This window comes from Sturnira hondurensis, unplaced genomic scaffold, assembly GCF_014824575.4.
Source record: "Sturnira hondurensis isolate 20B ecotype Veracruz unplaced genomic scaffold, ASM1482457v3 Scaffold0004136, whole genome shotgun sequence".
NCBI lineage: Eukaryota > Metazoa > Chordata > Mammalia > Chiroptera > Phyllostomidae > Sturnira > Sturnira hondurensis.
In genome coordinates, this window is record NW_028076767.1 from 5,565,544 (window position 1) to 5,593,429 (window position 27,886).

At 40.6% G+C, this 27,886-nt stretch overlaps 2 protein-coding genes across 7 annotated transcripts in view; one reads left to right on the plus strand and one right to left on the minus strand.

Moving 5' to 3' along the window:
* FLACC1 (flagellum associated containing coiled-coil domains 1) overlaps positions 1 to 24,555 on the plus strand; it is a 35,524-nt gene extending 10,969 nt beyond the window's left edge. For 2 of the 3 annotated variants that reach the window (XM_037043620.1, XM_037043619.1), the window contains exons 4-15: positions 612 to 660; positions 1,995 to 2,128; positions 3,924 to 4,017; positions 5,587 to 5,648; positions 9,210 to 9,307; positions 10,339 to 10,391; positions 12,084 to 12,183; positions 13,835 to 13,938; positions 17,368 to 17,430; positions 22,514 to 22,603; positions 22,719 to 22,828; positions 23,485 to 24,555. In XM_037043620.1, coding sequence (XP_036899515.1) covers positions 612 to 660; positions 1,995 to 2,128; positions 3,924 to 4,017; positions 5,587 to 5,648; positions 9,210 to 9,307; positions 10,339 to 10,391; positions 12,084 to 12,183; positions 13,835 to 13,938; positions 17,368 to 17,430; positions 22,514 to 22,603; positions 22,719 to 22,828; positions 23,485 to 23,599 — 1,072 coding nt within the window. In that variant the 3' untranslated portion in view covers positions 23,600 to 24,555. The remainder of the gene's footprint in view (positions 1 to 611; positions 661 to 1,994; positions 2,129 to 3,923; positions 4,018 to 5,586; positions 5,649 to 9,209; positions 9,308 to 10,338; positions 10,392 to 12,083; positions 12,184 to 13,834; positions 13,939 to 17,367; positions 17,431 to 22,513; positions 22,604 to 22,718; positions 22,829 to 23,484) is intronic. The other variant, XM_037043621.1, reaches the window with a different exon arrangement.
* Positions 24,556 to 24,816: 261 nt separating this feature from the next.
* Positions 24,817 to 27,886, minus strand: part of CASP8 (caspase 8) — a 39,879-nt gene continuing 36,809 nt past the window's right edge. For all 4 annotated transcript variants that reach the window (XM_037043617.1, XM_037043616.1, XM_037043618.1 and 1 more), the window contains exons 8-9: positions 27,604 to 27,855; positions 24,817 to 25,636 (exon numbers count right to left, since the gene is read on the minus strand). In XM_037043617.1, the coding sequence (XP_036899512.1) occupies positions 27,720 to 27,855 (136 nt within the window). In that variant the 3' untranslated portion in view covers positions 24,817 to 25,636; positions 27,604 to 27,719. The remainder of the gene's footprint in view (positions 25,637 to 27,603; positions 27,856 to 27,886) is intronic.

The following is a 27,886-nucleotide window of genomic DNA, read 5'->3' on the forward strand; positions in this document are numbered from 1 at the left end:
ACTCTTTCAACCTTTTAGGTGAACTTACTTATAAATACTCTTTTGGTATTTAGATACCTGATATCATGCTCATGTTTCTGTACCTGAAAACAAAAATTCATTATGGTCAGGATTAGCACCAGATCTCAAAATAGTAATACTTTGCTTATCCTGAATTAACTTAACTGGCTTTTTCAGAATCCTAGAACACCAAATTCTGGTGCAAATGAGAAGAAAGGCAGTTGTGTAGACAAAGTACGTGTCATTAAAAAAATGTGCACATTTAAGATTATGCACCACTCATAGGAGAACCCTTTGGATCTTCACTCCAAAGGGCTTATTATTTTAGGAATGGCCCTTATTTTAGGAATGGTTCTATTAGACTAGTGACTAGTTGATTTCCGCCTTTTTTACTACCTGCCATTTTATCACAACCTGTGTACTAATGACCCCTGGACCATTAAATATTCTCGGCTTTCTAAAGCATAATATTTTGAGAGCTGAAAGGGGCCTCAGAAATCATCCCAGGAATGACAGTTTTTACAGATGAGTGGTGGGGTTAGGGCATAGCTCCTGAGCTTGGAACTTCCCTTTGTTCTCTGGTTGCTTCTGAGCACACCTTTCTCTTACAGAGTGAAAAGCCGTTTAAGAAAACAAGAGGAGAGCAATAATTTACCTTGTGTGAGTAAAAATGGAAAGAGGGTGGTGGGATTAACAGTTATTGAGTACCTACTGTGTGTGGGCATGGGTCCTTTACATGTACTTATGCCATTGAATCTTTGCAATGATCCTATGAGGAGGTGCTATGCCTTCCTCATAGTAGGCGGCTGCTAAATATCAGGACCAGGACTCAGACTTGCCTCAGCCAGACCCCAGATGTTTAATTACCTTTCTACTGCCTTGTACAGGGCAAGGAGAATGTTCCAGGGAAACTAGATGGTGGCAGTCAGTCCAGGCCAGGGGACAGCACATACCCGATGCAGGGAACCCTCTGCTGCACTTGGAAATCCACAAGTGATGGGCGAAGGACCATCAGGGCATCTAGGGGAGCAGGAGCAAGAGGTTTTGGAGAAAGAGATGGGGACCAATCCCTGAGGGATCTTAACACCTGCCTAGATGTTTGGTCTTGATCTTTTTGATGTCCAGGAGCCTTTATGGGTCTGACACAGGCAAAGGACCAGGTAAGATTTACATTTTAGAAGAAAAAAAAAACCCTTTGGTGGGGTATAATTGATGTTTTTTTTTACCACTTTCTGCTTTTATCTATTTTTTTCTTTCTCCCCCAAGCCTCTTAGAACAGGATCATGTAATCCCTAATGGTAAGGAAAAAAATAAACAAAAATGTCATAGCCTTCCAGGAGGAGAGGACGATGAATTCAGGGGCTTGTGTCCTGCATAGCTGTCCTGCACAACTCTAGGAGGCACAGTGGTTTCTGGGTCTGTGACGGCCGGTAGCCCTGCCCAGATTTGTTGTAACTTAGCATCTAGCAAGGGACAGAGGAAAAGCTGACTTAAAAAACATTTTTTAACTGTGCTAGGCATTTTCTCACATGTAGTTTTGTTTTATTCTCACTAATCCCTTTGAGGAAGTTATTATCCTTACTGTCTGAAGAAAAAACTAGGGCATAGAGATGTTGAGTAACTATGGTTGGTGGCAGAGTCAGGATTTAAACTCAGTCCTGTCTAATTTTGAAAACTGAGTGATTTCCACAATACTCAGCTACCTCCAGGCTTCTGGCCATGATGGAGAACATAGAGGAGGAACAGGGCTGGGTATGTAGTATGGAGTGGGTGTCAACAGTTATGTTTTGGATCCAGCTGAATCTTGCAATTGGACCTCGGGAAAGAAATCTAGAGATATGAAGGTGAGTGGTAACCGGGAGAGGGCACAGGATGGACTTGGGCGCTGGACTCCCATCTCATCTCTGTGTTTTTAGATGTGAGTAGGGCACTAGTAGACTTGGAGGAATCTCAGGATGCTGCAATATTATCTTACCTTCCACCTTGATGCTTAGGAAGTAATCAACGTGTCACCTGGCTATCGCCTCTTTCGGAATAGGGAGCAAATTTCCGTCACCTTGGGAGATGAGATGTTTGATAGGAAAAAGCATTTGAAATCAGAGACCATGGACAAAGTGAAAATTTCCAGGTAATGTCTTTGCACCAACATCCAGCTCCCCACTCCTATCCTTGCCTGACTGGGCCTGGCCCCAAGGATAAGCCCCAAACATCCACTCCCAGTTGCAGAGTCCCTATTCTGGAGGTTCTATAGCATCAGTTCATGCCTCAGCCATAAGCCCGCTCCTCTCCACACTGCCTCTGCTCCATCAGTCCCATTCTAATCGGGGTGAAGGTCAGGTCAGTCAGCTGATCTGGAAAACGACGGGTGTGGTGCGATTCGTACTAGAGAGTGATTTTTCCTGAAACTAATGAACTGATGAAATATTCATAAAATAGTCCAAATTTGTTGGTCAAGAACTCAGAGTAAAGTCAGGGGTCCTGGGAAGCCCAAGTATGCCTCCCTTTTTCATTTTGTACAAAGGTATCACTCAGTTCTCCCTCTGGGAGATGCAGTGTGGAAGACTCTGGCCTAACTCCATCCCAGTTGAGTTCACTGTCAGCCTTTCTGTTGCTCAAATCCCACCCACTATCCTATAATGCCATGTGAAGGCAGTCCCCACATCCTTTTCATTCTACCTCCAAAGTCTCTCATACTTTCTCCATCCCCATGGGGTAACTTCCTTTCTGCACTATTGCAATGGTCCCCCAGGGAGTATCTCTTCCTTGGGCTTTAAATTGCTGTGAAAAAGTATTTTCCCAAGACAAAAATTTAAAAGGCCAATAATAACAACAGAAAACACACACACAGACTAATCACCTAACTGTTTGTAAGTATGTAGAAAGGATACTGTCAAACTGTAAGCAGTGGGAAGGGATTTGAGAAGGGATTCAGACTGGGGATAAGCCCACTATTGAGAGAGGTTATGTGTGGAGCCACCCTGATCTGATCTGGCCTAGAGAAACAAACTCCAGTCTCTATCTTCCCCTCAGTGGGAACATTCAGGCGTTGTTTTCTTTGCCCTGCTCATCCAAGGCCCTCTGCAGAAGGAGATGGGTCATGTATCCACAGTCAGGCCAGCACTCTATACTACTTCTTGGCCTCAATAAGAAACTTGTTACCAGTTTTGGCATAACAAAATACATAATCCATACTTGTTTTATTCCCTGGTAAAGCTGTGAGTATTGTTTATTGAAAATTGTGTTATGAGTGCCCTATTGTTCAACCTTCTCATACTCTTTCTTCTTTGCATACTTTGAGGCCCTTTCCTCCTACATCCTTTTGTTTTTCTCAACCTCTTGAACCAAGGACCTCCTCTCTGTTGCACTGCACACAGGATGGCTTACCACCCTGTTTACTCCAGGTCAAACACATACAGCTGAATAATCTTAGACATCGTGGAGGCTCCAGATCCAGAAGCACAGAAAACCCTTATCAAGTCTGAAAGCCACTCTTAGATCCCCTCCTCATCCAGTTTCTGGCCCATTTTTTTGTCTGATTCACTGTCAGCATCAATTTTATTCCCCACCTTTTAATTTTCTAATTTTCTGAAATTCTTCCCCTCCATTTCAACGATCATTACTAAATCAAGGTCAAACCCTAATAGATTTGTGACATATCCTCTTTCCCTTCTATTAATAGGCAACCAAACCCCACTCAGTTCTGACTAGCTTGACCAAAAGGGTCATGTTTAAGGCTCAACTACACTACTGCCAAACTCCTTCTCTCCACTCTTCTACTCCTCCTCTCCCACCCGAGTGATGGTGGAATAGGTGTACAACATGGCTCGGCTCTCACCAGGCCTCCACCATTCATGCTCAGGAAGAGGCTTGACTTGCATGAAGTACAAGCTCTGTGGATGATTGAAGGACTACTTATCCCATAGGACTGATATCATTACTGACCTAGAAGAGCAGATCTCAGAGCTGACGATGATAATAGAGCAAATGAACAGAGACCACCAGTCTGCCGAAAAATCAGTGAGTCATCCTTACGTTAGCTGACATCTCTATGGGTATAAGAAAGACCAAGATTTTCAGATCACCTGCTATCTGTCAGGCATGATGCCAAGGATTTGATTAATGGGAGCCATGTTGTCCAGGCAAGAGCTCTGAAGGTAGGACTGTGGTTACCCAGTGGTCTTTCTCTGTCCCATCCTCATCCATAATTGCAAGAACTCAAGTTCTTCCTCGAGTCCTAACTCAATTTCTGGGAATTCTCCTGATGCCTCAGGTGTGTTCAGTGCCACTGTCCTCTCCACATTAGAGGATGCCAGCCATTTCCTGCTTAGTGGTGAGATAAGCTTCAGAGGTTGTGAAGGCTCTTGCTTAGGGCACCAGCACGGTCACTGCTTACAGTGTTGCTCAAAAGCTACCCAGAAGCCTCCAGTGACCACTTCCTGTTGCTATTGAAACTACCCAGACTTCAGATTCTGCTGATGTCAATTGCACTCTGTGTTACCTGGGGATTTTGGTGACACTTTCTTTAGATTTTGACATCTATTTTATTATAGTCTCTTCTTTCCCCTTTTGAGCAGGTGTGGCAGCTGGCCTGGTCTGAAGTGATAATCAGAACCCCCCACCATCTTCCTGTTGTTATTGAAACGCACTTATAGAGGTTGAATCCCCAGCAGGCTCATCCCTCACCCTCTCATCCCCCCCCAGATGCTTTTGAATCCTACAGGGACCCAGCTTGTGACTCATACTGAGCCCTCCCCTATTATTGAGTCATTACTATATTTACCTGAAAACACTGCCAGGTTTATGGTTTCTTTCTACAGAAAGAACCTTTATTGGGCAAAACACTCATTTTCACTCACTGAAGCATCAGTCCTGCTGAAAACATAGTTAGAAATTATTTCCATGGAGGGATGTCAGATTGTAATCCTTAAAATTCTTTCATCTAAAAAAATGAAATAAAATTCTCCTATCTCTGAACACCCCAAATTGTTGTGTGACCCTGTGCAAGGGAGTAGTGCTGGTGCCACTGTTTAGTCAGAGAGGGACAAGGACAGGCCCTGAACCCTTGTCTCAGTTGGCAGCAGGTGCTAACTAGTTTGGAAATGTCCATTCCTCCTGAGACAGTGACCAGAGGGTCTCATGTGTTAGAGTGGAAGTAAGCAAATCCTGCCTGCTGGGATACAACCATTCTGCCAACGAGGATTTATTAACACTGATTTACAGTTCATTGAAGGCAAGTCTGTGTCTTAAACTTCTTTGGCTTTTCCAGGCCAAGCCCTTGGTTCAAGAAATGACTGTTCAATTGAGTTATGTATCCATGCTCTTACAAAGAGTTTACAGCCCAGCAGAGACCAGACCTGCTCACAAAACTTTGTAGTGACAGAGATGGTTTCCGTGCACCAGCACTATGAACTGATTACATACCAGACAACAAAGAGCAAGGCAGGAATTGTTCTGTTCCTTCAGTAATGATGGAGAAACTCAGGGAGTGGGGTGTTCCCCATGAATGAGAAGGCTTCTTAGAAGTTGCAGACTGGAATGGGAGTAGAGTCCTCAATCCTATGTTGCTAATGATGGCCTCATTTCCAGCTCTCCAATGAAATGGAGCTCCACTGTGCTGAAATGAAGCAGCACTTTGAAAACAAGAACAGGTATGTTTTCTGGCACAAGCCCTTGTGTACTGAAGGCCTGAAGTCCTCAGCATCCTTGCAGGATTTTATTTCACTGCAATCTCAGACAGAGCCAAATGGGATTGGGTGGCAAGGAGTTGGGAGAGATAGTATACATGTCTGTGGAGAGCAGGATGGTTTGATTTGAGGCCACTGAAATGTAGCACAGAAAGGGTTATTCTTGGTTTTGCACTTTCTCTTTCAATTATTTATTTCCATTACAATCTCCCTTTTTTGCTGATTCCTGAGAAGAGCCATTTTTTATTCTATATGAGATTTCTGTGATAAACAACTGTTGTTCTTAGCCCAGCCTCCTCCTCTTCTCCTCCTACTTTCCCTATTGCTACATCAAGGCCTGGGCAAAATGAAAAGAAGGTATAGGAGAGGCAGGAGCCACAGCCCCAAAGTCCAACCAAGGGGAATTAATGAGGTGTGCTGTCTGTGTGGGTGAGAATACCCACAAAATCCCCTCCTTGCTACCTGATGGGCACCAGAGTAGCCTCAGAAGCCCTGGTGGAGAGAAGTCTTCATAATTGAGCCATAAGCTTGCTTTTTTCAAGCAGACATTTTAAATTAATTAACTTATTTGTTTTATAATAGACTTTATTTTATAGAGCAATTTTAGGTTCACACTAAAACTAAGTGTGAAGTGTAGACAATTCCCACATACCCCCCTTGCCCCACACTGTCACAGCCAATGCCATTACTGACATCCCACACTACCATGGTGCATTTGTTACAATGAATGGCCCTGCATTGACAAATTATTAGCACTCCAAATCCATAGTTTGCATTAGAGTTCAGGGTTGGTGTTGCCAAAACACATTATGTTTCTTTAAATTTTTTTGTATAACAATTGTCTCATTTTTTTCTCCCCTTTATTCCCCTCCACCCTGTACCCCTTCTCCCACCGGCATTCACCAACCTTCATTCATGTCCATGGGTCATACATGTAAGTTCTTGGTTTCTCCATTTCTTATACTATTCTTAACCTCCCCTGTCTGTTTTGTAGTTGCCATTTATGCTTCTTATTCTCTGTACGTTTTCCCCTATTTTCCCATCCCCTCCTAGCTCATAACCCTCCATGTGATCTTCATTTCTGTGATTCTGTTTCTGTTTTAGTTGTTTGCTTAGTTTGTTTTTTGGTTTGTTTTTTTAGTTTCACTTGTTGATAGTTGTGAATTTGTCATTTTACTGTTTGTAGTTTTTATCATCTTTTTCTTAGATAAGTTCCTTTAACATTTCATATAATAAGGGCTTGGTGATGATGAACTCCTTGAATTTGACCTTATCTAAGAAGCACTTTATCTGCCCTTCCATTCTAAATGAAAGCTTTGCTGGATAGAGCAATCTTGGATGTAGGTCCTTGCCTTTCATGACTTGGAATACTTCATTCCAGCCCCTTCTTGCCTGCAAGGTCTCTTTTGAGAAATCAGCTGGTAGTCTTATGGGAACTCCTTTGTAGGGAACTCTTCTTTCCTCTTGCTGCTTTTAAGATTCTCTCCTTATCTTTAATCTTGGGTAACGTAACTATGCTGTGCCTTGGTGTGTGCTTCCTTGGGTCCAACTTTTTTTGGACTCTCTGAGTTTCATGGACTTCCTGGTAGTCTATTTCCTTTGCCAGATTAGGGAAGTTCTCCTTCATTATATTTTTCCAATAAATTTTCAATTTCTTGCTCTTCCTCTTGTCCTTCTGGTACCCCTATGATTCAGATGTTGGAATGTTTAAAGTTGTCCTGGAGGTTCCTAAACCTCTCCTCATTTTTTAGAATTCTTGTTTCTTCATTCTGTTCCAGTTGCATGTTTATTTCTTCCTTCTGCTCCAAATCATTGATTTGAGTCCTGGTTTCCTTCTCTTCGCTGTTGGTTCTCTGTATATTTTCCTTTATTTCACTTTTTATAACCTTCACTTCTTTCTCTATTTTGTACCATACTCAACCATTTCTGTAAGCGTCCTGATTACTAGTGTTTTGAACTGTGCCTCTGATAGGTTGACTATCTCTTCATCACTTAGTTGTATTTTTCTGGAGCTTTGATCTGTTCTTTCATATTTATGTGTCTCAGCACACCTGTTATATAGTAAGGGGCAGAACCATAGGTATTTGATAGGGTGGGACAACTCAGGTCACTGCATATGTGGGGGAGGGGTCTGAGAGGGCACAATGCTGTTTGCTCAGCTCTCCTTCTGGTTTCTAGTCACTTCCTTCACTACCCACAAGAAAATTGGGCCCTTCTGATGCTGATTCCTGTGTGGGTGGGTTTGTGTACATTCTAGGACCCTGTGGGTCTCTTCAATGAACTCTCCTGTGAGGCTGGGAGTTTATCCTGTTCCTGAAACCCCCCACAGGTTTTTACACTTAGGGTTTTGAGGCTTTATTTCCTCATGCTAGAACCCAGGTTTGCATATTCTGTCTCACTCCCCAATTGTTCCTCCTGGTTCTTCTGCATACAAATGTGGGACCACCCCATCTGCTGGCTCCCACCTCTCCCACCCTAGTCCTCCAGCCGCTGCCTTGCTGTGAGTCTTCTCCACCTGGCTGCCCATCGCTGCCCCTGCTACGGGTCTGGATAAATGTTTCTTCTTTAACTCCCTGGTTGCCAGACTTCCATACAGTTTGATTTTCTGGAAGTTCTGGTTATTTTTTGTTTTTAAATTTGTTGTCCTTCTTTTGGTTGTGTGTGGAGGTGAAGTGTATCTACCTGTGCCTCCATCTTGGCTGTGTTTTAAAAAATTTTTTTATTTATTGATTTTTTAGAGATGTAGGAGAGGGAGAGAGGGTGGAGAAAGAGAAAAAGAAACAGAAACAGAAACAGAAAGAGGCATCAATTTGTTATTCCACTTATTTATGAATTCACTGGTTGTTTCTTGCATGTGCCCTGACCAGGGATCAAACCCTCAATTTTGGAGTATTGGGACAATGCTCTAACCAACTGAGCTACGACCCTGCCCAGGCACATTCTGTGGGTTTTGACAAATGCATACTTACATGTATCCACCATTATAGTATCATACGGAATAGTTTTGCTGCCCTAAAAATCCTCTATGATCTGTTTGTTTATTTCTCTCTTCCCTCTAACCCCTGGCAACCACTCCACTGATCTTTTGACTGTCACCATAGTTTTGCATTTTCCAGAATGACAGATAGTTGGAATCATACACTGGCAGCATTTTCACATTGGCTTCATTCACTTAATAATATGCATTAAAGTTTCTTCCATGTCTTTTCCTGGCTGGACAACTCATATAACCTTTCATTTCAACACTCATCTTAGGAGCTAGTGCAGCCCACAGTTTCAAGATTGTGTTCTTAGGGACCATCTGTGGCACCTACCAGCTCCATTCAGAGTTGTTATTGGTAAAAACAAGAGTCCTTCCCCCCTTCTGTGGATAAATGCCAAAAGTATGCATCAAAAAGTGAAGGTCTCCCAGCCTGCCCACTGGCTTCCTGTGTGAGGGAGGAGAGATGGGCTCAGGTGAATATAACAACTCAACTCTGGACTTTTTTTCACTGATGACTGTGGCCTTCTCCTGGGGTCCCACAGGGAGCTCAAAGAGGCTCACGCAGTAGAACTCAAGGAGTTGGAGAACAACTACAAAGCAGCCTTGAAAGCAGAGAAGTTGGCTGCCCAGGAAGAACTAGGTACGTTCAGGACCTGGAAGAATGGTGGTGGTGAAGGGGCAGGATGCTGACCGTGTGGGTCTAGGGCTGAGGAACTCTCATGGCCACAGATGGGCTAGAGCTGGACTTTCAGAGTTTCCTCCTGAAGCTCAGGGAAAGAGTGATTGAGAATGAAACTGAAAAGAGGGAAGCCATGTCTACCAGTGTCCTTCCTACACCAGGAAGGTAGAAAGACCTGTGACCAAGTTTTGAGATACAAGCAAGTTTTTAATATCAAGTCTCAGTTTCCCCATCTGGGAAATGAGGACAATAGTACTTGCCATTATCAGAATGAAAAAGCACTTTTTAAAGTATATTTAAAGTTCTGTGAATATAATACTATTCTAATTCAGCAAGTTTTATCACCTGCAAAATGACGATGTTTCATTAAATGCTAACCGATACACTGTAACTTGCACTGGCCGTTTATCCCATTGTTTATGCTGCCCTTGAGAAGAACAAAGTGTGTCTTCTTCAGAATTCTGGGTTTATAGACTAATCTCCAACAGAGAGAAGGAGAAATTTTATAACTTTCTCTCTTTCTATTGCCTTTCATTTTTTGAAAGATGGTATTTATACCTTGCTGACTTCCTGGTTTTTAAAAGAGACCATGCATTGTTTTCAAAATCAATGTACACTAAGAAATTCTATTTTAAAAAGAGAGAGGCAAGTATGTGCTATAAGATTTTGTTTCTCTTCTCCCAAAGATTCAGGTTTACCCTGGGGCTTAGTTCTCTGACTTGGTGTCCATCATAATGCCTGAGAAGCGTATTATCAACAGATACTGGACCTCTCCTCTGAGAGCTCAATTCAGTAGGTTGGGGGAGGGGGGGTATGTCCACCCCCACCTGAGTTTCTAATAAGCTTCGAGAGTGATTCTTGAGGCACACCATGGTTTTACCTCCTAAGGGATGAGTTTGAAGTGGGGAGAATATGTGAGAGAGCTCACATTTGAATTTGAAGATGTGCATTTCAGAACAGTAGGATGATGCTGTTGTTTTCCTTTTGTCCAGAGGAAATGGGAAAGGAATACAAGTATTTGAAGACTATGTTTCTTATGTATCAGGTGAGATTCAGAGCTTCTTGTTGGATTATGAGAGTAAGAGAAGCAAGGCTCAGTCTCTTGCTTGATGATGTTGGGATGAATCTAGAGCTCTGGCCCAGAAAACAATTTCATTAGATTCCTAGCATCCTTCGACCTAAGTGACATACACTAACTGGGCCCAGAGAGAAGAGTGAACCTTTGGACTGTGACGGCTTCCATGTGTGGCAAGTCCGGCATCTCGACCCTAAAGGAACCCATTGAAAAGTATGTTTGTGATTACAAAAGTAATACCTGCTCAGTGTTTTTTTTTTAAGGAAATGCATAAAAACCAACAACAGCAACAAAAAAGAAAAAAACTATTATCACCCCAAGACAGCAGCTGTTAATATGTGTACTTTGTGACGTCTTTGATTTTAGTCAAGTGTTGGGTCAAAAGGAATAACCGTTGTAAAGGCCTTTGATGCAGTCATCAAGTTGCCATCCAGAAATACTGCACTACTCCCACTAGCTGAACCTGGGGATGCTCTATTCATCTTAGAATGTAACCCATTCACTTGATCAGCTAATTTGATGGAGGCCGAGGGACAAAGTTAGGGCAGGATTTCTTCCTAGGGGGATGAAAAATGGATGATAAGGAGTGGACCGGGAAGGGCTGGGGCAGCAAAGCCCTTTGGTGACCAACTAATCCCAGTTTGCCCAGGGCTTTGGGGTTTTAGCACTGAAAGTCTGAAGTTCCAGGAAACAATTCAGTTCCAAGCGAACAAGGATAGTTGATCACCCTATCAAAGGAGGAAATCAAGTTAAGCACCAGCACCACCTCTGCAATTCAATGAACCACTCACAGTTTAAGTTTTGAGCTTGAATTTTAAACTCATTTTTCAAGATGTACCTTGTTACAGTCAGGGAAAATGTCATAGACTGGAGCCTAAGAGAAGTATCGGGTTGATAAGCAGGTAAGCTGCCCCAGTTTCCTACATATGCTTTGTATTTGCTTTAAGCTGGGCCTCTTCAGAAAGTGTGATGTCTCTGGAAACTGAGCTGCCCACCAGCCTTGAAGATGATTAGAGAACCTCTGTTTAAATGGCCACAGTTACAAGTGAGCTCTGATGCCCGAGCACCGTGTGAATTGTGCCACTGACCTGACAAGGAAAGGAGTCAGTATTCTGAAACTTTATGACAGCATCTGGGGCATGGGCCTTTCCCCTCCTGAGGTCCCACCGTCAGGAAGTCTGAGCCAACCCACAGGGGCTGACATCTGGTTAGGCTTATTTAACTTCAACCACAAAGGAAGTTACATTTGCTGAGGAAATGGACACTCTCTGAAAAACATCCTATTGTTTTCTAAATGTTCAAAGTAACTTCTAGGAATTTCCCTTATTTATTCATGTGCTATTTGTGAGTGATTTACGCATAATTCAGAGGGAGTTGACATGAGAATCCTCAACATGGGGAACCCTACCTGTGTTGGAAGGAAGCCCAGTCCCAGTGGGCAAACACCATGTGTCTGACTTGGAGGCTTCTCTAGCTCTCAGACGGCTGGGCTGGAATTTACTTTCACCAGTCACCCATATAGGACCCTGTGCTGCCCCTCCCCACCCACCCCAGGAAGGGTCCCAGGTGAAGAAGGCTGCAAAGGGCCCAGTGTTATGCCTTGGGCCAGCGTGCAGTCTTTTTCAGGGGCCTTTTCTTCATGAGTCCTTTGTGCCTCCACAGGATAGCATTTATGATGAAATGGAAGATAAGTGGTCAAGGAAGAAGGCAGAATGGGAGAAGGATGAGAAGTTGGAGCGGGAAAAGATCCTGCTACAGCAAAGTGAGTACTTCTGACTTCTTGATGACAGGTGCACCAAAAAACTGCCATTAAGCTTAGTCTCGACTCAAGGAAGGTAGCCATGGATTCACTAATAGTATGAGCCACATGGCTAGACTCCTGAATGGTAGGTGCCTGGAGTTCTCAAGAAAGTGACACAAGAATGGAGTGTTTTATGAAGTTCAGCCACCTGAGGTTCCAAGCCTGTACCTTCCAAAACTCACCGATTCCAAGTTTGACCACAGTAGGCTGGAACAGGCTTTGGGACATCTGTAAGAATGAGGGATTATTATCTAAATACAGGTTGATCCAAAAGTTCCAGAAAACAAGTTCTTAAATTAGGTTTTAAATATTCAGTTGTTGAGGGAGGGGCACTATAATCCATTGTACTGAATTGTATTCTATATTCCCACCCACCCCTAAGTAAGCCATGTTTGGTACATATATATGGATATAAATATATATTAAATTGAGATATAATTGATATATAACATTGTATAAGTTAAAAGTATATAATATATTGATTTGATGCATTTATATATTGCTATATATTTTTAATATTTCCCACACTTAGCACAGAGTTGGGATCATACAAAGTGCTCTGTAGGTGAGCCTCCTACTCAGCTGAGCATCTTCATAAATGAAAAAGAGAGGAATTTGTGGAGACGCTTTCCTAGCCTAAAGGACTGGTTGAGGTAGAAGTGGGGCCTCTACAGACATGTTCCACATCCTACCCCAAACTAATTCATATCAAACTTAGTTGATTTTAACAAATTACTCATTTAAATACAGATACTGCCTGGGAAAGTTAATTCTTAAGGCTGTTCCTACCCCACTAGGGATGCTAGACCACTAGAAGTGAGCATGAAGGCCCAGAGTTAAGGCTGGGAATGAAATGTGGACCTGCTCCTGTTTGAGGCTTTGCCTAGAATCCTGGTGTAGCATAGCCCTCCCAAACTCCTAGCTACTCATATTACACTCATTCCATGTTGTCAAAGTCCAAGTAAAGATGTGACAGCCAGTTTTAGAAGACCAGCCTGGGCTGCTCAGAGTGTAGCTCAGACCAGACTTTCCTGTGAAGCCAGGAGTTGACTTCTTATCCATCCCCAGCACCGTAACGCTGAAGAAGAAATCTGTGTTAGCCTCTCATTTCTTGTTCCTCCTGTTCAGTGTAGATTGGGTCTCTGCTGACAGGTTCACTCCCCCCCACCAACCACTGCCTCTCCGCCAAACCATTTTAAGCCTATCTCTGCCCAGAGTACAGATTAAATTTTATTGCTGGAAAAGTCATAGAGCTATACTTGGAGAAAAGATATTCAAGAAAGCATAGTGGCTACTTCAGCAGAGAGAATAAACAAAATAATAAGCAACAGTCTAAATAAACTATAGGTCCTTCAGGTCTAAAATAAACTATACAAAAAGAACAAAACACAATAGAGATAAATCCCACACGGCTGATGTGATTGAGAGCCACCACCATGTCGGCCTCACTCCTGAGTCTCTCCAGGTGTGCATCAGCCTAAACACCGGGCTGAAAGCACCTTGGCCTTGACCCAGTCCAGACTTTCTATTATCTATAGATATGCTGGTTTTTTCTCTGCATCTGTTTTTTTCCATGTTTACACCTCTATGTGATTTCTTCTCACCTCCACAGAAAATAAGATGACGAAAAAGTTTGAGCTAGAATCAGAAGAAGAAAAGAAGAAAATAAGTGATTCCTACAGTGCTGTGTTTGAGAACCTCAATCGAGAGAAGGAGGTAACTCAGCCCAAAGCTCATCCATGGTTGGATGTGTAGTCTTGGTGGGACATCCAGTTCCTAGGTGTGCCCCTGCGATTAGGCAAGCTTTTGTCTTTCCAGGAATATTTCTCCTTTCCCAGCTTCCCCAGAAAATATGCAAGTAGATTAACAGTCTTGCTGTCCTTTATCTAGATAGCCATACCACAGGGTTATTGGAATGAAAATTATAATTAACAAAAAATAACAGAATGTGAAAAATAGATGCTAAAATTTCCTATTTTGCCAAAATACTAGTCTCTGAATGTTCTTTTCATTCTTGACTGTGGCTGAAGAAAAAGGGTACTGTTGCAAATTAAACTAAGCAAATTTGGTCATGTACAACTCTTAGTAAATGAAGGCAGCTACCTAAAAGTTAGAAGGTGTGAGGGTTAGCTGTTCCTGTGAGTCACTCCACTGCAACCTTGACACTGATAGCAGGTTATAATGAAAGCAGATCTCAGACCACAGATCTCAGACATGTGGGCATTTACTATACAAACATGTGTTTGCCAGCAGGTCCAAGCAGTTGTATCACAGTTCTCCGAGTTACTGGGTGCATGAAAGATTCATCATAGGTGTATGTGGTGGTATTACAGAAGTGGGTTCCAGTGATTGTTCTGTAACTATTGTAGTCAGCATCAGGCAACCAGAGCTGCTTCTCAGCAGGACACAGAGTCAAGGGAGTCATTTGAGAGTCAAATCTTAGACCCCATTCCTAAATGTACAAGCTATAGGCTTGTTAGATTGTTGTACCCATTTCATGCAAAGTGGAGAGGACAGTGTCTCTGAAATATGTTAGATATCTTGTATATTCCATGTTTAAGAGCCTATTTCAAACTGGCATGCTAACTGAAAAGCCACTAATTTCACCGATAAGAGCCCATGTTTGATATTCACTATATTACTGAGCAAAACAATAATGAGGAGATGGGGTGTGCCCTGCAGTAGTGCTTCTAGGGTCTAGAAAGCTCAGGTGTCTGAACAAGCAGTAGCAGTTCCTCTCAGTGGGAAGAGATTTTATCATCTGTGTGCATCTCTTCTTCCTGTAATGACACTGACCATGAATCTGTAAATGGGTGTTCTCTTTTTCTCTCTCTCTCATATATAGGATTTACACTTACAAAATGCACAGATATTAAATGTATATTTTTATGAGTTTTGACAAATGTATATATTCATGTAACTAACACCCAGATTAAGAAAGCACTCCACTGTTCCTTTCCAGTTAATCTCCGTCTCCCTTAAGGCTTGTCCCAAGCCAAGTACTCTTTTGATTCCTACCACCAGAGATTATTTTTTCTTATTTTAAACTTTATATGAATGGAATTGTACAGTATATGCTCTTTTGTGTACAGCTTCTTTATCCTCAATATAATGTCTGTGAAATTTATTTATCTGTTATTCATATCTGTTATTTCTTCCTTTTTATTGCTCAGTGGTATTCCTTTCTAGGAGTATCACATAATGCATTTACCATTTTCCTCTTGGGGGAGATTTTGGTTGTTTCCATTTTTTTACTTTTATAAAGCTTCTACAAATATCCTGTAAAGTGCTTTTGTAGACATATGCTTTCATTTCTCTTGTATATACCTAGGAGTGCTATTCCTGGGATCTAGGGTAGTTATAAGTTTAACTTTATGAGACATTACCAAATTATTTTCAACTGTAGTTGTACCATTTCACTCTTGCATCTTAAATATATGAGCGTTCCAGGTACTCCATATCCTTGACAACAGCTGGCATTGATAATCTTTTCATTTTGACCATTCCAATGGTTCTGAAGTGGTATTTCATTACAGTGTTGGTTTCTCTAATGACTAAATGTGTTGAACAATTATTTATATGCCCATTGGACCATATATGTGTCTTCTTTTATGAACTATTATGTCAAGTCTTTTGCCATATTAAAAATGGGTTATTTATATTTTTATTATTGATATGTAGGAGTACTTGGTACTTTGGATACAAATTTTTTGTCAAATATATGTGTTCCAAATTCTGTCTTCCAACCTGTGGTTATAAATATTCTGTACAAGTACCTTTTCATTTTGCTCATCTTCTCTTTCAATGGGCAGAAGTTTAAAATTTTTATAACAGTCAACTTATCAAATATTTCTTTTATGGATACAGCTTTTTGTGTCTTCTTTATGAAATTGTTGCCTATTCCAAGGACATGGAGATATCCCATTTTTTTTTTAAAAAAAAAAGCTTTACTGGCTGGTGTAGCTCAGTGGACTGAGCGCGGGCCTGTGAACCAGACGATCGCGGTTCGATTCCCAGTCAGGGCACATGCCTGGGTTGCAGGCCTGTTCCCCGCAGGGGTCAGTTCCCAGCAGGGGATGCCCGAGAAGCAACCATACATTGATGTTTCTCTTCTTCTCTCTTTCTCTTCTTCTCTCCTTCCCTTCCCCTCTAAAAATAAATAAATAAAATATTTAAAAAAAATAAAATAAAAAATAAAAAATAAAAAAAAGCTTTATTATTTTAGCTTCCATGATTCTATGATCCATTTTGAATAATTTTTGGATGTAACATAGAGGTCAGAGATCATTTTTTCCAGAATGACACCCAGTTTTTCCAGAGTGATTTATTGAAAAAAAAAACAACAACACTTTTCTTTTTTCATTGAGTTGCCTTTGTGTCTTTGTTATATTTGGGGAGGGGTGGGGTGGACTCTCCATTCTATTCAACTATTTACCCTTAATTAAGCCAACACCACATTGTCTTAATTACTGTAGCTTGAAATCAAGATTTTTAGCTAGTAAAAATCTTCCAACTTTGCTCTTGTTTTTCAAGATTACTTTTGCTTTTCTGTATTCTTTGTATTTCTATATAAATTTTAGAATTATCTTGTCAAGAAAGCCTGCTGGTATTTTGTCTGGAACTACATTGAATATAAAGTTCAATTTTTGGAGAATTGTATATTTAACAGTATTAAATTTTTGTACAGGCAAGAAAAGCCTTTGATGAAAATATTTTTCTAATATTTGTCAGTGCACTAATGTTGAACACGAGTAAGATTTCCATTATTTAAGATCAACATGTGATGTCATTAGTTTATAACATGTATTTCATGAAACCAATATCTAAACTTTGGTAAATATTATGTTTCTCGCACTGGCTGGCATAGCTCAGTGGATTGAGTGTGGGCCTGTGAACAAAAGGATCACAGTTCGATTCCCAGTCAGGGCACATGCCTGGGTTGCAGGCCAGTTCCCAGCAGGGGATGATGCACAAGAGGCAACCATACATTGGTGTTTCTCTCCCCCTCTCCTTCCCTTCCCCTCTAAAGATAAATAAAATGTTTTAAAAAAATATTATGTTTCTCCGTCCTATTCTGGTTTTCCTAGTTTTTGAAAGAAGTTCCAGAACCCCACTGCTGACCTTTCCAAATAAAATTATTTCTAGGAACTCTTGAAGCAACATGAAAAGGACACCTTGCTATTAGAGGAGCTAAAAAAGACCAAAGAGGTAAGCTTTCTCATTTTTCCTGTGGAATTAGCATCTTATAAATACATCAGTAAAAATTATATGAGGTCTGCCCAGAAGGTTTCCAGCCATGTAATGTGAAAAATAGAGATGTTTATTAAAGAAGATACAAGAAACATTGTTCATAGGACAATGACATCTCAGTCCCCTTCAAAGTAGGCACACGGTTCTCCCAACAGCCATCAGCTGCCCTGTCATATTTTCCTGAATTACATCAATGGTCTAAAATCTTTTCCCTCTCAAAGTCAATTTCAGTTTCGAAAAGAATCACAGGGTGCCAAATCTGGGCTATAGAAATGCCAAGTGACCTGGGTGATTTGGTGTTTCACTAAAAAACTTTGCACAGGATGTGGTGCATGAGCAGGCACATTGTCATGATGAAGCTGCCAATCACCAGTTGCCCATAACTGCAGCCTTCTGAATCACCCAAATAGTTTTTGTGGAAGAATGTTCAAGCTTATGGCAAAATTTGATGCAGATTCAGTGCTCTACTAGTTCAGTCATTATGAATGCAATGGCCACACAGTACACATGCTCACTCGAAGGTGTCTATCACCCCCACTAACTAGTACAGTGAAGTCATCATTGTTCATAAATGTACATTCCAGTCCACTCTCCTTGGCTGCCAGATTACACTGATGTCATGCAAACCATTCTTGTTATATTAACAATAACTGGACTTTTCTGGACAGACCTCATATACTGTCAATCAATGAAATCAATAATTTCCTCAAAACTGGTAAAAAATAGAAAAGCTAAAGATGAGTTTGCTGGAAGCAGTAAGTCAAAAAGAACTTTAGAACTATCTGTAAAACAAAGCCATTTGGTATCTTTTTAGAGCCTGATTTCAACAAATATGTAAGCAATATACTGTGTGCTCTTCAATATCAAATGTCTTCCATTTTAGAATGGCTCAAACCACAAAAGGGTCTTAAATAGTAAAATTCCAGATTCTTTCCTTTAACCTCTGAAAAGTAGAATACTGCCACCTTGGAACTCTGACTCCAATCCTGTCATTAAAACTCTGAGTGTACCTTACCCCCCAGCCTCCTCAAGGAACTTTCTCCTTCTGAGACTTCCATGTGGGAGACACCTGAAGGGAAACTGTTCAAATCCACAAAGTGTCTTGTGGGTCTTCTTTCACTGAGAATTTGATTTGAATCCAGAATGGACATGTTTGGGAAATGATTAGCCATTACAAAAGAATGGAATGATATCTTAGAATCCATGCAGGGCTTCAGTATTATTGGACAAACAGACTGAAGTGTCTTACAAAGTAAAGGAATAGGTTTGGGAGCAAGGTAGATCCAGTGTATTCTTATAACTGCTTTTCTGACTCTCTCACTTGTGTCATTTCTGGGTCTATTTCTGTGGATTGATTAGAAATATTATGGTCATAATTTTTTGCTTGTTTGCATGCCTGATAATTTTTTCTTTTTTAAAATTTATTTTAGTTGCTGTTCCGGTACAGTTTTCTGCCTTTTACCCCCACCCCAGCCCATCCCACCAGCCCTCCCCATCTCCTTCCCATTTCCATCCCCCTTATTTTTGTCCATGTGTCCTTTATACTTGTTCTGCAAACCCCTCCCCCTTTTCCCTGAAATTCCCTCCCCTCTCTCTTCTGGTCACTGTCAGCCTGTTCTCAATTTCGGTGTCTTTGGTTATATTTTGCTTGTTTGTTTGTTTTGTTGATTAGGTTCCTGTTAAAGGTGAGATCATGTGGTATTTGTCTTTCACTGCCTGGCTTATTTCACTTAGCATAATGCTCTCCAGTTCCATCATGCTGTTGCAAAGGGTAGAAGCTCCTTCTTTCTTTCTGCTGCATAGAATTCCATTGTGTAAATATACCATAGTTTTTTTATCCATTCATTTACTGATGGGCACCTAGGTTGCTTCAAACATGTGGCTGTTGTAAATTGTGCTGCTATGAACATTGGGGTGCACAGATTCTTTTGGATTGGTGTTTCAGGGTTCTTAGGATATAATCCTAGCAGTGGAATTGCTGGGTCAAAAGGCAGATTCATTTAGTTTTCTGAGAAAATTCCATACTGTTTTCCATAGTGGTTGCACCAGGCTGCAATCCCACCAACGGTGCATTAGGGTTCCCTTTTCTGCACAACCTCTCCAACACTTGTTTGTTGCTTTGTTTATGATGGCCATTCTGACTGGTGTGAAGTGGTATCTCATTGTGGTTTTAATTTGCATCTCTCTGATAACTAGTGATACTGAACATCTTTTCATGTGTTTGTGGATCCTCTGTATGGCCTCCCTGGTGAGTGTCTGTTCAAGTTCTTTGCCCAGTTTTTAACTGGGTTGCTTGTCTTCTTAGAGTGGAGTTATGTGAGTTCTTTATATATTTTGGAAATTAAACCTTTGTCTGAGGTATCATTGGCAAATATGTTTTCCCATATGGTTGGTTCTCTTTTTATTTCAATACTGTTTTCTTTAGTCATGCGGAAGCTTTTTATTTTGATGAGATCCCATTTGTTTATTCTTTCCTTTATGTTCCTTGTTCTAGGGGACATACCAGTGAAAATATTGCTGTGTGAAATATCTGAGATTTTCCTGCCAATGTTCTTCTCTAGGACTTTAATGGTGTCATGACTTATATTTAAATTTCTTATTCACCTTGAATTGATTTTTGTGTATGGTGCTCAAGTTTTATTTTTTTGCATGTAGCTGTCCAGTTCTCCCAACACCATTTGTTGAAGAGGCTATTTTTACTCCATTTTATGTTGCTGCCCCCTTTGTTGAATATTGATTGACCGTAGAGACTTGGGTTCATTTCTGGGCTCTCTGTTCTGTTCCATTGGTCTATGTGCCTGTTTTTATGCCAATACCAGGCTGTTTTGATTACAGTGGCCTTGTAATACAGTTTGGTATCAGGTATCCCTCCTACTTTGTTCTTCTTTCTCAAAATTGCAGCAGCTATTCAGGGTTGTTTATGGTTCCATATAAATTTTTGAAGTGTTTGTTCTATGTCTGTGAAATATGCTATTGGTACTTTAATAGGCATTACATTGAATCTGTAAATTGCTTTGGGTAGTATGGACATTTTGATGATGTTAATTCTTCTGATCCATGAGCACGGTATATGTTTCCATGTTTATGTCTACCTTGATTTCTTTCTTCAGTGTTGTGTAGTTTTCTGAGTACAGGTCTTTTACCTTCTTGGTTAGGTTTATTCCTATGTATTTTATTTTTCTTGTTACTATATCAAATGGGATTTTTTTCTTGATTTGATAATTATTAATTGAATGTCAGCCATTGTGAAATTTACCTGGTTGGGTGCTGAATATTTTTGTATTCTTTTAAATAACATTGAGCTTTGTTTTAGAAATCAGTTAAGTTACTTGGAAACAGTTTAAGCTTTTCAAGTTTTGTTTTTTGTGTTTTGTTAGACAGATTACAGCAGTCGTTAGTCTAGGGTTAATTTTTCCTCACTGCTGAGATAATACCCTCCTGAGCAATCTTCTCAATACTGTGTGTATTTAGAAAGGTTGTCCTGCCCTGGCTGGTGGGGATGCGAACTATTTCCAACCCTGTGTTGGTTCTAGGGCTTGTTCCACCTACTCCATGCTGGCAGTTCTTTCCCCCAACCTCATCCCCTTTGATTTGTTCCCCTCAATCATGCCACTCCAGTGGCACTGGACTTCTTGCTGTCTCTTTAACAGGCCAGGATGCTCCTACTTCGGAATCTTTGCTCTTGATTTTCTCTCTTCTTGGAACACTCTTTGCCAGATATCCACATGGCTAACTTCCTTACCTCCTTCCAGTCTTCACTCAAATGCCACCTTCTCAGGGGCCACCAAACAACCTGACACTTTCTTTTCCCTGTTTTATTTTTCCACACAGACTTATAGCCATCTAACCTGATGAATTCAACAAGGTCAGGGATTTTGGTCTGTTCTCTTTACCACTTATCCCCAGTTTCTAGAATATTGACTGGCACATTTCAGACATTCAGTAAATAGCAACTGATTTTTATAATGAATAAAAAAATAAAAATTGCAAAATGACATGCTTTGTACAATGCAGTTGCAGTAAATGAGGGTACTTTTGAAGTTTATGCACAGTGGGAGGGGCCTCATTACATAGGTAGAGCTGTAAGGATGGATGAGAGTTAAATGAGGTGACACCTGAAACGTGAGCCCCATCTGGTTCACTGTTACAGTTTCTTCAGCATCTTTCTGAAGTAGATCCCACATTTATGCCTTCCCATCATTTACACTACGTCCTCCACCTGCATCCTGGGTTTGTTCTTGACTTATTATTGTAACTATTTTATTTACTTTTATTTAATTTTTTAATATTTCCCTCACTAGAATATGTCTCCATGAGAGTAGGAGTTATATTAATCTTGTTCATCATAATATTCCTAGTGACTAATACAGTAGTTAAGGGTTTTTTCCCTAATTAACAGCCTATTCTTCAGAGCACTGTTAAGTTTACAGAAAAATTAAGCAGAAGGTACAGAGATTTCCCATGCACTCCCCACTCCCACACAATTATTAATATCTTGCTTTGGTGTGGTACATTTGTTATAGCTGATTAACTAATATTAATACATAATTTTTAACTAAAACTCATAGTTTAGACTAGGGTTCATTCTTCTTGTTTTACATTCTACAGGGTTTCTCTGATCTAAAATTCTTCTGTTCTCTACCCATACATTCTTCGCTGCCCCTCCCAACCCTTGGTAACCACTGACTGATCTTTTTTTACCGTTTCTATAGTTTTGCCTTTTCCAGAATGTCATATATTTGGGATCCACAGTAGATACTTAATTACTTGTTTAATAAACGAAGACTGGTAGTTTTTGTGATAACCCATGTGAGATCCACTGGGGGCTGGCTCTGGGGCAGTGGCAGTGGGCTTATAGAGGAGGGTATGCATAGACGGGTGAGACATAGAATGGGGAGAATTCACAGGGCACAGTGACTCAGTGGTGCAGGAGGAGGAGGAGCTAGAGTTAATGCTTCTCATTCTAGCCCAGGTACCTAAAGAAGAGAATAAATGGGTAGATACCATCATGATATCCCAAAAACAGTTTCTTCTTACACAGATCATAGAGGAAGAGTTGCTTGCTCAAGCTAGTATCCTAGAATCACTTAACACAACCCTCTACCAAACCCAGATAGAACTCCAGAGAGAGGTGAGTCCTGGCTGGAATGGGATGGGAGATCATGGGAGGATCCCAGACCTCTGTGCAGCTCTGCCTTCAGCTCTTGTTTGGGAAAGGTAGCTATTAAAATTTACATGTCTTTCAGAAAGCTGCAGTGGGAAATCTGGAGAAAACACTCCAGACCAAGCTTGCTGAATCTGAAGAGAAGTTTAAACACACCATACAGCTCCTCACACAGGAAAACATTCATCTGAGGTGTGAATGATTCACAAAAACATGACTCACTTGTCTTTAGGAAGTGAGAGGGAGTTGGGATGAGGAAGAGGTGAAGGTGAACCCAGGCAAAGCCACTTTCAGGAGGAAGATACTCTCTGTGAGCCTGGTCACAGTATTTACCTGCCGTGGCAGAACAGTTCGTTTGAAATGGTGCTAGGAGTGTGTCTAGACTCTTCTCCTTACCTACATCTTAGTTTTTATACAAAATGACATGTGAGATTTATCTGAGAATCTCTAAGTGTATTCAGTTTTGTGACTGAAGGTTATTTTTAAATCCATCTCCCCTGAGGGTGTAGGGGTTTGGGTATTAGTGGTTTACCCTTAGAGGCAGCTGCATTTGCTTCCTGTGGAAATTGTCTTCAGGTCAGAAATTATACTGCTACCTGAAGATGCATCTTAAATCACTAAACTAAATTTTGGTTAATACTTTGATAAAGGGAAGTTATTCATTGTGTTGATTTAGTAGAAAAATTCCTCATATGGGCATTTGGTCACCCAAATATATTTCACTAAAATCAAAGCCACTACAAGTAATGTGTGAAACTGCCTCCAGTGAAAGAATGAAATCACATTTCTCTCTCACACCCCTTTCTACCCTTAGAGCCTATAGTGATACATCTTCTCTTTCTTTATAGGCAAAAGATAATTGCCAAGAATGAAGAAATACATGAAGAACAATCTGGAAGATCAACCTTTACTATTTATGAGGATGATTCTGAGACTGTAGAAGATAGTGGCAACAAAAAATAAGAATTATGAGCAGAAAAGTTGTTCTCCATTATCAGAAGTGGTAGGAATACCATCTCTGTAAGCCTAGAGGACTCATGTGAGGTTTTCTTGAGAAATGCTTGTGATGAGTTTGGTTTGGGGTTGCCTTGATTCTACTCCGGTCTTTTCACCATTTGCTTTCCTCTAAGTGTTTGGGACTGTTTTGAACTATATTCTCATCTGAACTACATAGATTTTTCATGACTCTTCATTGTGAGAAGTGATGTTCTCTATACCTAGGGCTGAGCTTTCTCTGGGTGTACCATTTTCTCTTCCATTTTTACATATTTATTTGTGAAGACACTGATCTGAAAATTTTCTTCCTATTAAATGTTGACTCTTTGGACTATACCTTTTGCCCCCCTGGGGTATTTAGCTAGGAAGAAAGAATTAATTGGTTTGATTACAAAAACCTTTCTTTTTTACATGTGTTCCCCACTCTCCCACCTCCCAATCATGTTTTCTAAACTATAATTTAGGAAGAGTTTCTGATGATTCTCACCACCTTCTCCAAACCATTGTTAGAATTCAAGTGCCCACAGGATAGGCAACATAAATAAGTGAAGTGGGCTGGACATACGGAAAAACGACCCCACAAACACACTGGCAATTAGTAACTGGCAGCAGCTTCAGTAGAGGGGTTGGGGTGTCAGGGCAGTGAGAGACCTCATTCCATTGCTGCCATACAGGAGCATGGGGTCAATGTGGTCAAATATTTAAATTGTTCAAAAGAAAGTATTCTGGTTTTTACATGACATCTCCCAATTTTTAAATATGAACAACCATTTCCTAAAAAATACAACTGTGTGAGTCAACATTGGGAGGCTCAAGTGAAATAACTGTGACTTAGATATTTTCTACCTGTGAAATGCCATGAGCTAAAAACAAAATAAGCGAAACAACATCCAAGGAGCAGTAAGATTAAATTACATTTTATTTGAAAAAATTCAAGTGAACTATAGATATAAATTACAAATTTAAAAGCATGGAAGAAGCACAGCATTGAAAGCAAAAAATAAAATCAAACCTTACAAAAGCATGCATATATTATAAGAGCAATAAGAGAAAAGGCCGAAAAAGGAGTTTGGAAAAAGATTATAGCAAATTTGTAAAAACATTTTTAATTTTAATTAAGAATTTCTTACATTAAAGCTTTTAATGTAAGAAATAATCTTCTTCAACTTGTATTTTAAAGCAACTTTCAGTGGGGTTCAGGGAATATTAATTATTTTGAATTAAAGTTACTTGAGAAAGTTAGTGTAAGATGGACACTCTAATCCTGTTTTATTCCCCTGAAAACTGAAAATAAATCTTCCATGTGAAAAGCACCGTCCTGTGCAAAGAGGGTAGAAGCCACTGTATTACCAGAGATAGGGAATATGGCGAAGGCTTTGTAAACAAAACTCACTGCTTCTTTTCTAATTTACTATTGGAAGCCAAACTTCTTTGTCTTGTAAATTCTTCACAAATTTATTGTTACACTGTCTAAAAATAAAATCTGCCTGATTTAATCATTTCTTTGTGTCTTAGATTTCTCTGCTATCCTATATGTATAAAAGTTAACAATTTTTCTTCTGTTAATTTATCTTATGCCAATTTAATTAACAGATAAGCCAAAGAACCTAGATGGATAAAAAGGAAAAGTCTTTTTTTCCCTCAGACTTGTAAAGTAGTGTGAAGGATGACTTGGAAAGAGAGGGACTGAAAATACAAAACAAAACAAAAAATAACAATTTGAAGGGAATTAAATGGAATCATTATGGGTTGAAAGCAGATGAGAGACATGTGAAATACATCTGTCACTGTTTTTGAACCATTATGATGTTACTCTCTTTTTAAACTTACTATACTTTTTGTATCTACTATAGTTTTTAAAAGCTTTTTTATCAAATTAAAAGTACAACTAAAATCATGACTGTGGCTATAAATATCTAGCCATTGTTACAAAGCTATTTGAGCATGATTTGCATACAAATTAAATTGTCTTGACTCCCATTCTCTCCCCTTCCTGCCATCAAAAAAAGCAAGAGCAACTTCCGGCCAAGATGGAGGCGTAGGTGGAAACACTGTGCCCCCTCCCACAACTAAATTTAAAGACAGCAAAGTTTTAGAAACAAAAACGCAGCCAAAACAGTGAAAATTGAACTCTACAGAAGTCCAACAACAACGAACCACTCAGCCAGACCGGTAAGAGGGGCGGAGTCCAAGGCAAAGCGGGGTCAGGCTGGAAAGGTGGTTCTGTCTGACCCAGGAGCGTAGGTGGAGGTGGTTGGTGGATCCCAAGCGTGGGGTGGGAACAGGCAGACCCAGTGAGGGTACAGGGTGTCTGGCTGACTGCGGTCACACATTCGCACGCAGATAAACCAAGCAAAGGAGCGAGCAGTGAGACAGACAGCTCAGGCTAGTGCCCCAGTGATGGGAATTAAAGCCTGAAAGCACCAACTGGAAAGACTTTCTCTGGGTCAAGGGGCCAGGAGAGGCTCCCAGGCTCACAGAGAGTTCATTGGAGAGACCCACAGGGTCCTGGAGAGTACACGGGCCCACTCACCTGGGAACCAGCACCAGAGGGGCCCAATTTGCTTGTGGGAAGCCGCAGAGGGGACAGAAATCTGAGAGAGAGTGGAGCAGAGCAAAGCACCATTTTTTCCCCTCTGACCCCACCTCCACATACAACGTCACAACCCAGCAACTGGGTCGCCCGGCCCTGGCGAACACCTAAGGCTCCACCCCTCATACATAACAGGTGCAATCACACCAAACAATATGACTCAAGAACAGCTCAAGACCCCAGAGCCTATAATTCTAAGTGACCAAGAAATAGCCAACCTTTCAGATGCACAGTTCAAAACACTGGTGATCAGGATGCTCACACAATTGGTTGATTTTAGCCACAAATTAGATGAACATATGGAGGCTAAACTGTTTGAAATGAAGGGAAATGTACAGGAAACCAATAGTGATAGAAAGGAAACTGGGACTCAAATCAAGGGAGTGGACCAGAAGGAAGAAAAAAATGACCAAACAGAAAAGAAGGAAGAAACAAGAATTCAAAAAAATGAGGAGAGGCTTAGGAACCTCCAGGACATCTTTAAACGCTCCAACATCCGAATTATAGGGGTACCAGAAGGGGAAGAGGAAGAGCCACAAGTGGAAACCTTATTTGAACAAATAATAAAGGAGAACTTCCCCAGTCTGGCAAAGGAAATAGACTTCCAGGAAATCCAGGAAGCTCAGAGAGTCCCAAAGAAGTTGGACCCAAGAAGGAACACACCAAGGCACATCATAATTACATTAGCCAAGATTAAAATGAAGGAGAGAATTCTAGAAGCAGCAAGAAATAAGGGGACAGTCACCTACAAAGGAGTTCCCATCAGACTGTCAGCTGATTTCTCAAAAGAGACCTTACAGGCGAGAAGGTGCTGGAAAGAAGTATTCCAAGTCATGAAATCCAAAGACCTACAGCAAAGATTGCTCTATCCAGCAAAGCTTTCATTTAGAATGAAAGGGCAGATAAAGTGCTTCTCAGATTAGATCAAATTCAAGGAGTTCATTTTCACTAACCCCTATTATATGAAATGTTAAAGGGACTTATCTAAGAAAAAGAAGATAAAAAAGATGAACAGTGAAAGGGCAGCAAATTCACAGTTATTAACAACCACACCTAAAAAAAAAGCAAGCTAAGAAGACAGCTAGATCAGGAGCAGAAACAGAAATGGAGATCACATGGAGGATTAGCAACAGGGGAGTGGAAGGAGGAGAAGAGGGGAGAAGGTACAGAGAATAAGTAGCATAGACAGTAGGTAGAAAATAGACATGGGGCAGGGCAGGAATACTATGGGAAATACAGAATCTAAAGAATTTATGATTCATGGTCATGAAGGAAAGGGGGGAATGGTGGGGGAGGGGTGTGCAGGGTGGAGGGGAGTGAAGGGAGGGAATGGGACAACTAATGGCATAATCAATAAAATATATTTTAAGAAAAGCAAGAGCAAGGGATTGCAATATTATTTAAATTAAGCCTAGTGTTATGCAAGTAAATAGTAGCATAAAGTACACGCATAACAGCAGCATCTTAATAAAATATTAAGCATAGTGTTATACATCAATTAAGAGGGAAGAAGAGTTTTTTTGTCAGAGTGAAAGTGGGTTGTGGCATCTGCTTCCCCATATTTTTCTTGTCATCTTTATTGCTCACTTCAAAGTTCACCTCTGTGAGGATGGTGAGAATATCATCACCCCTGAAAAACATAACATTGTGACCATCTGTTA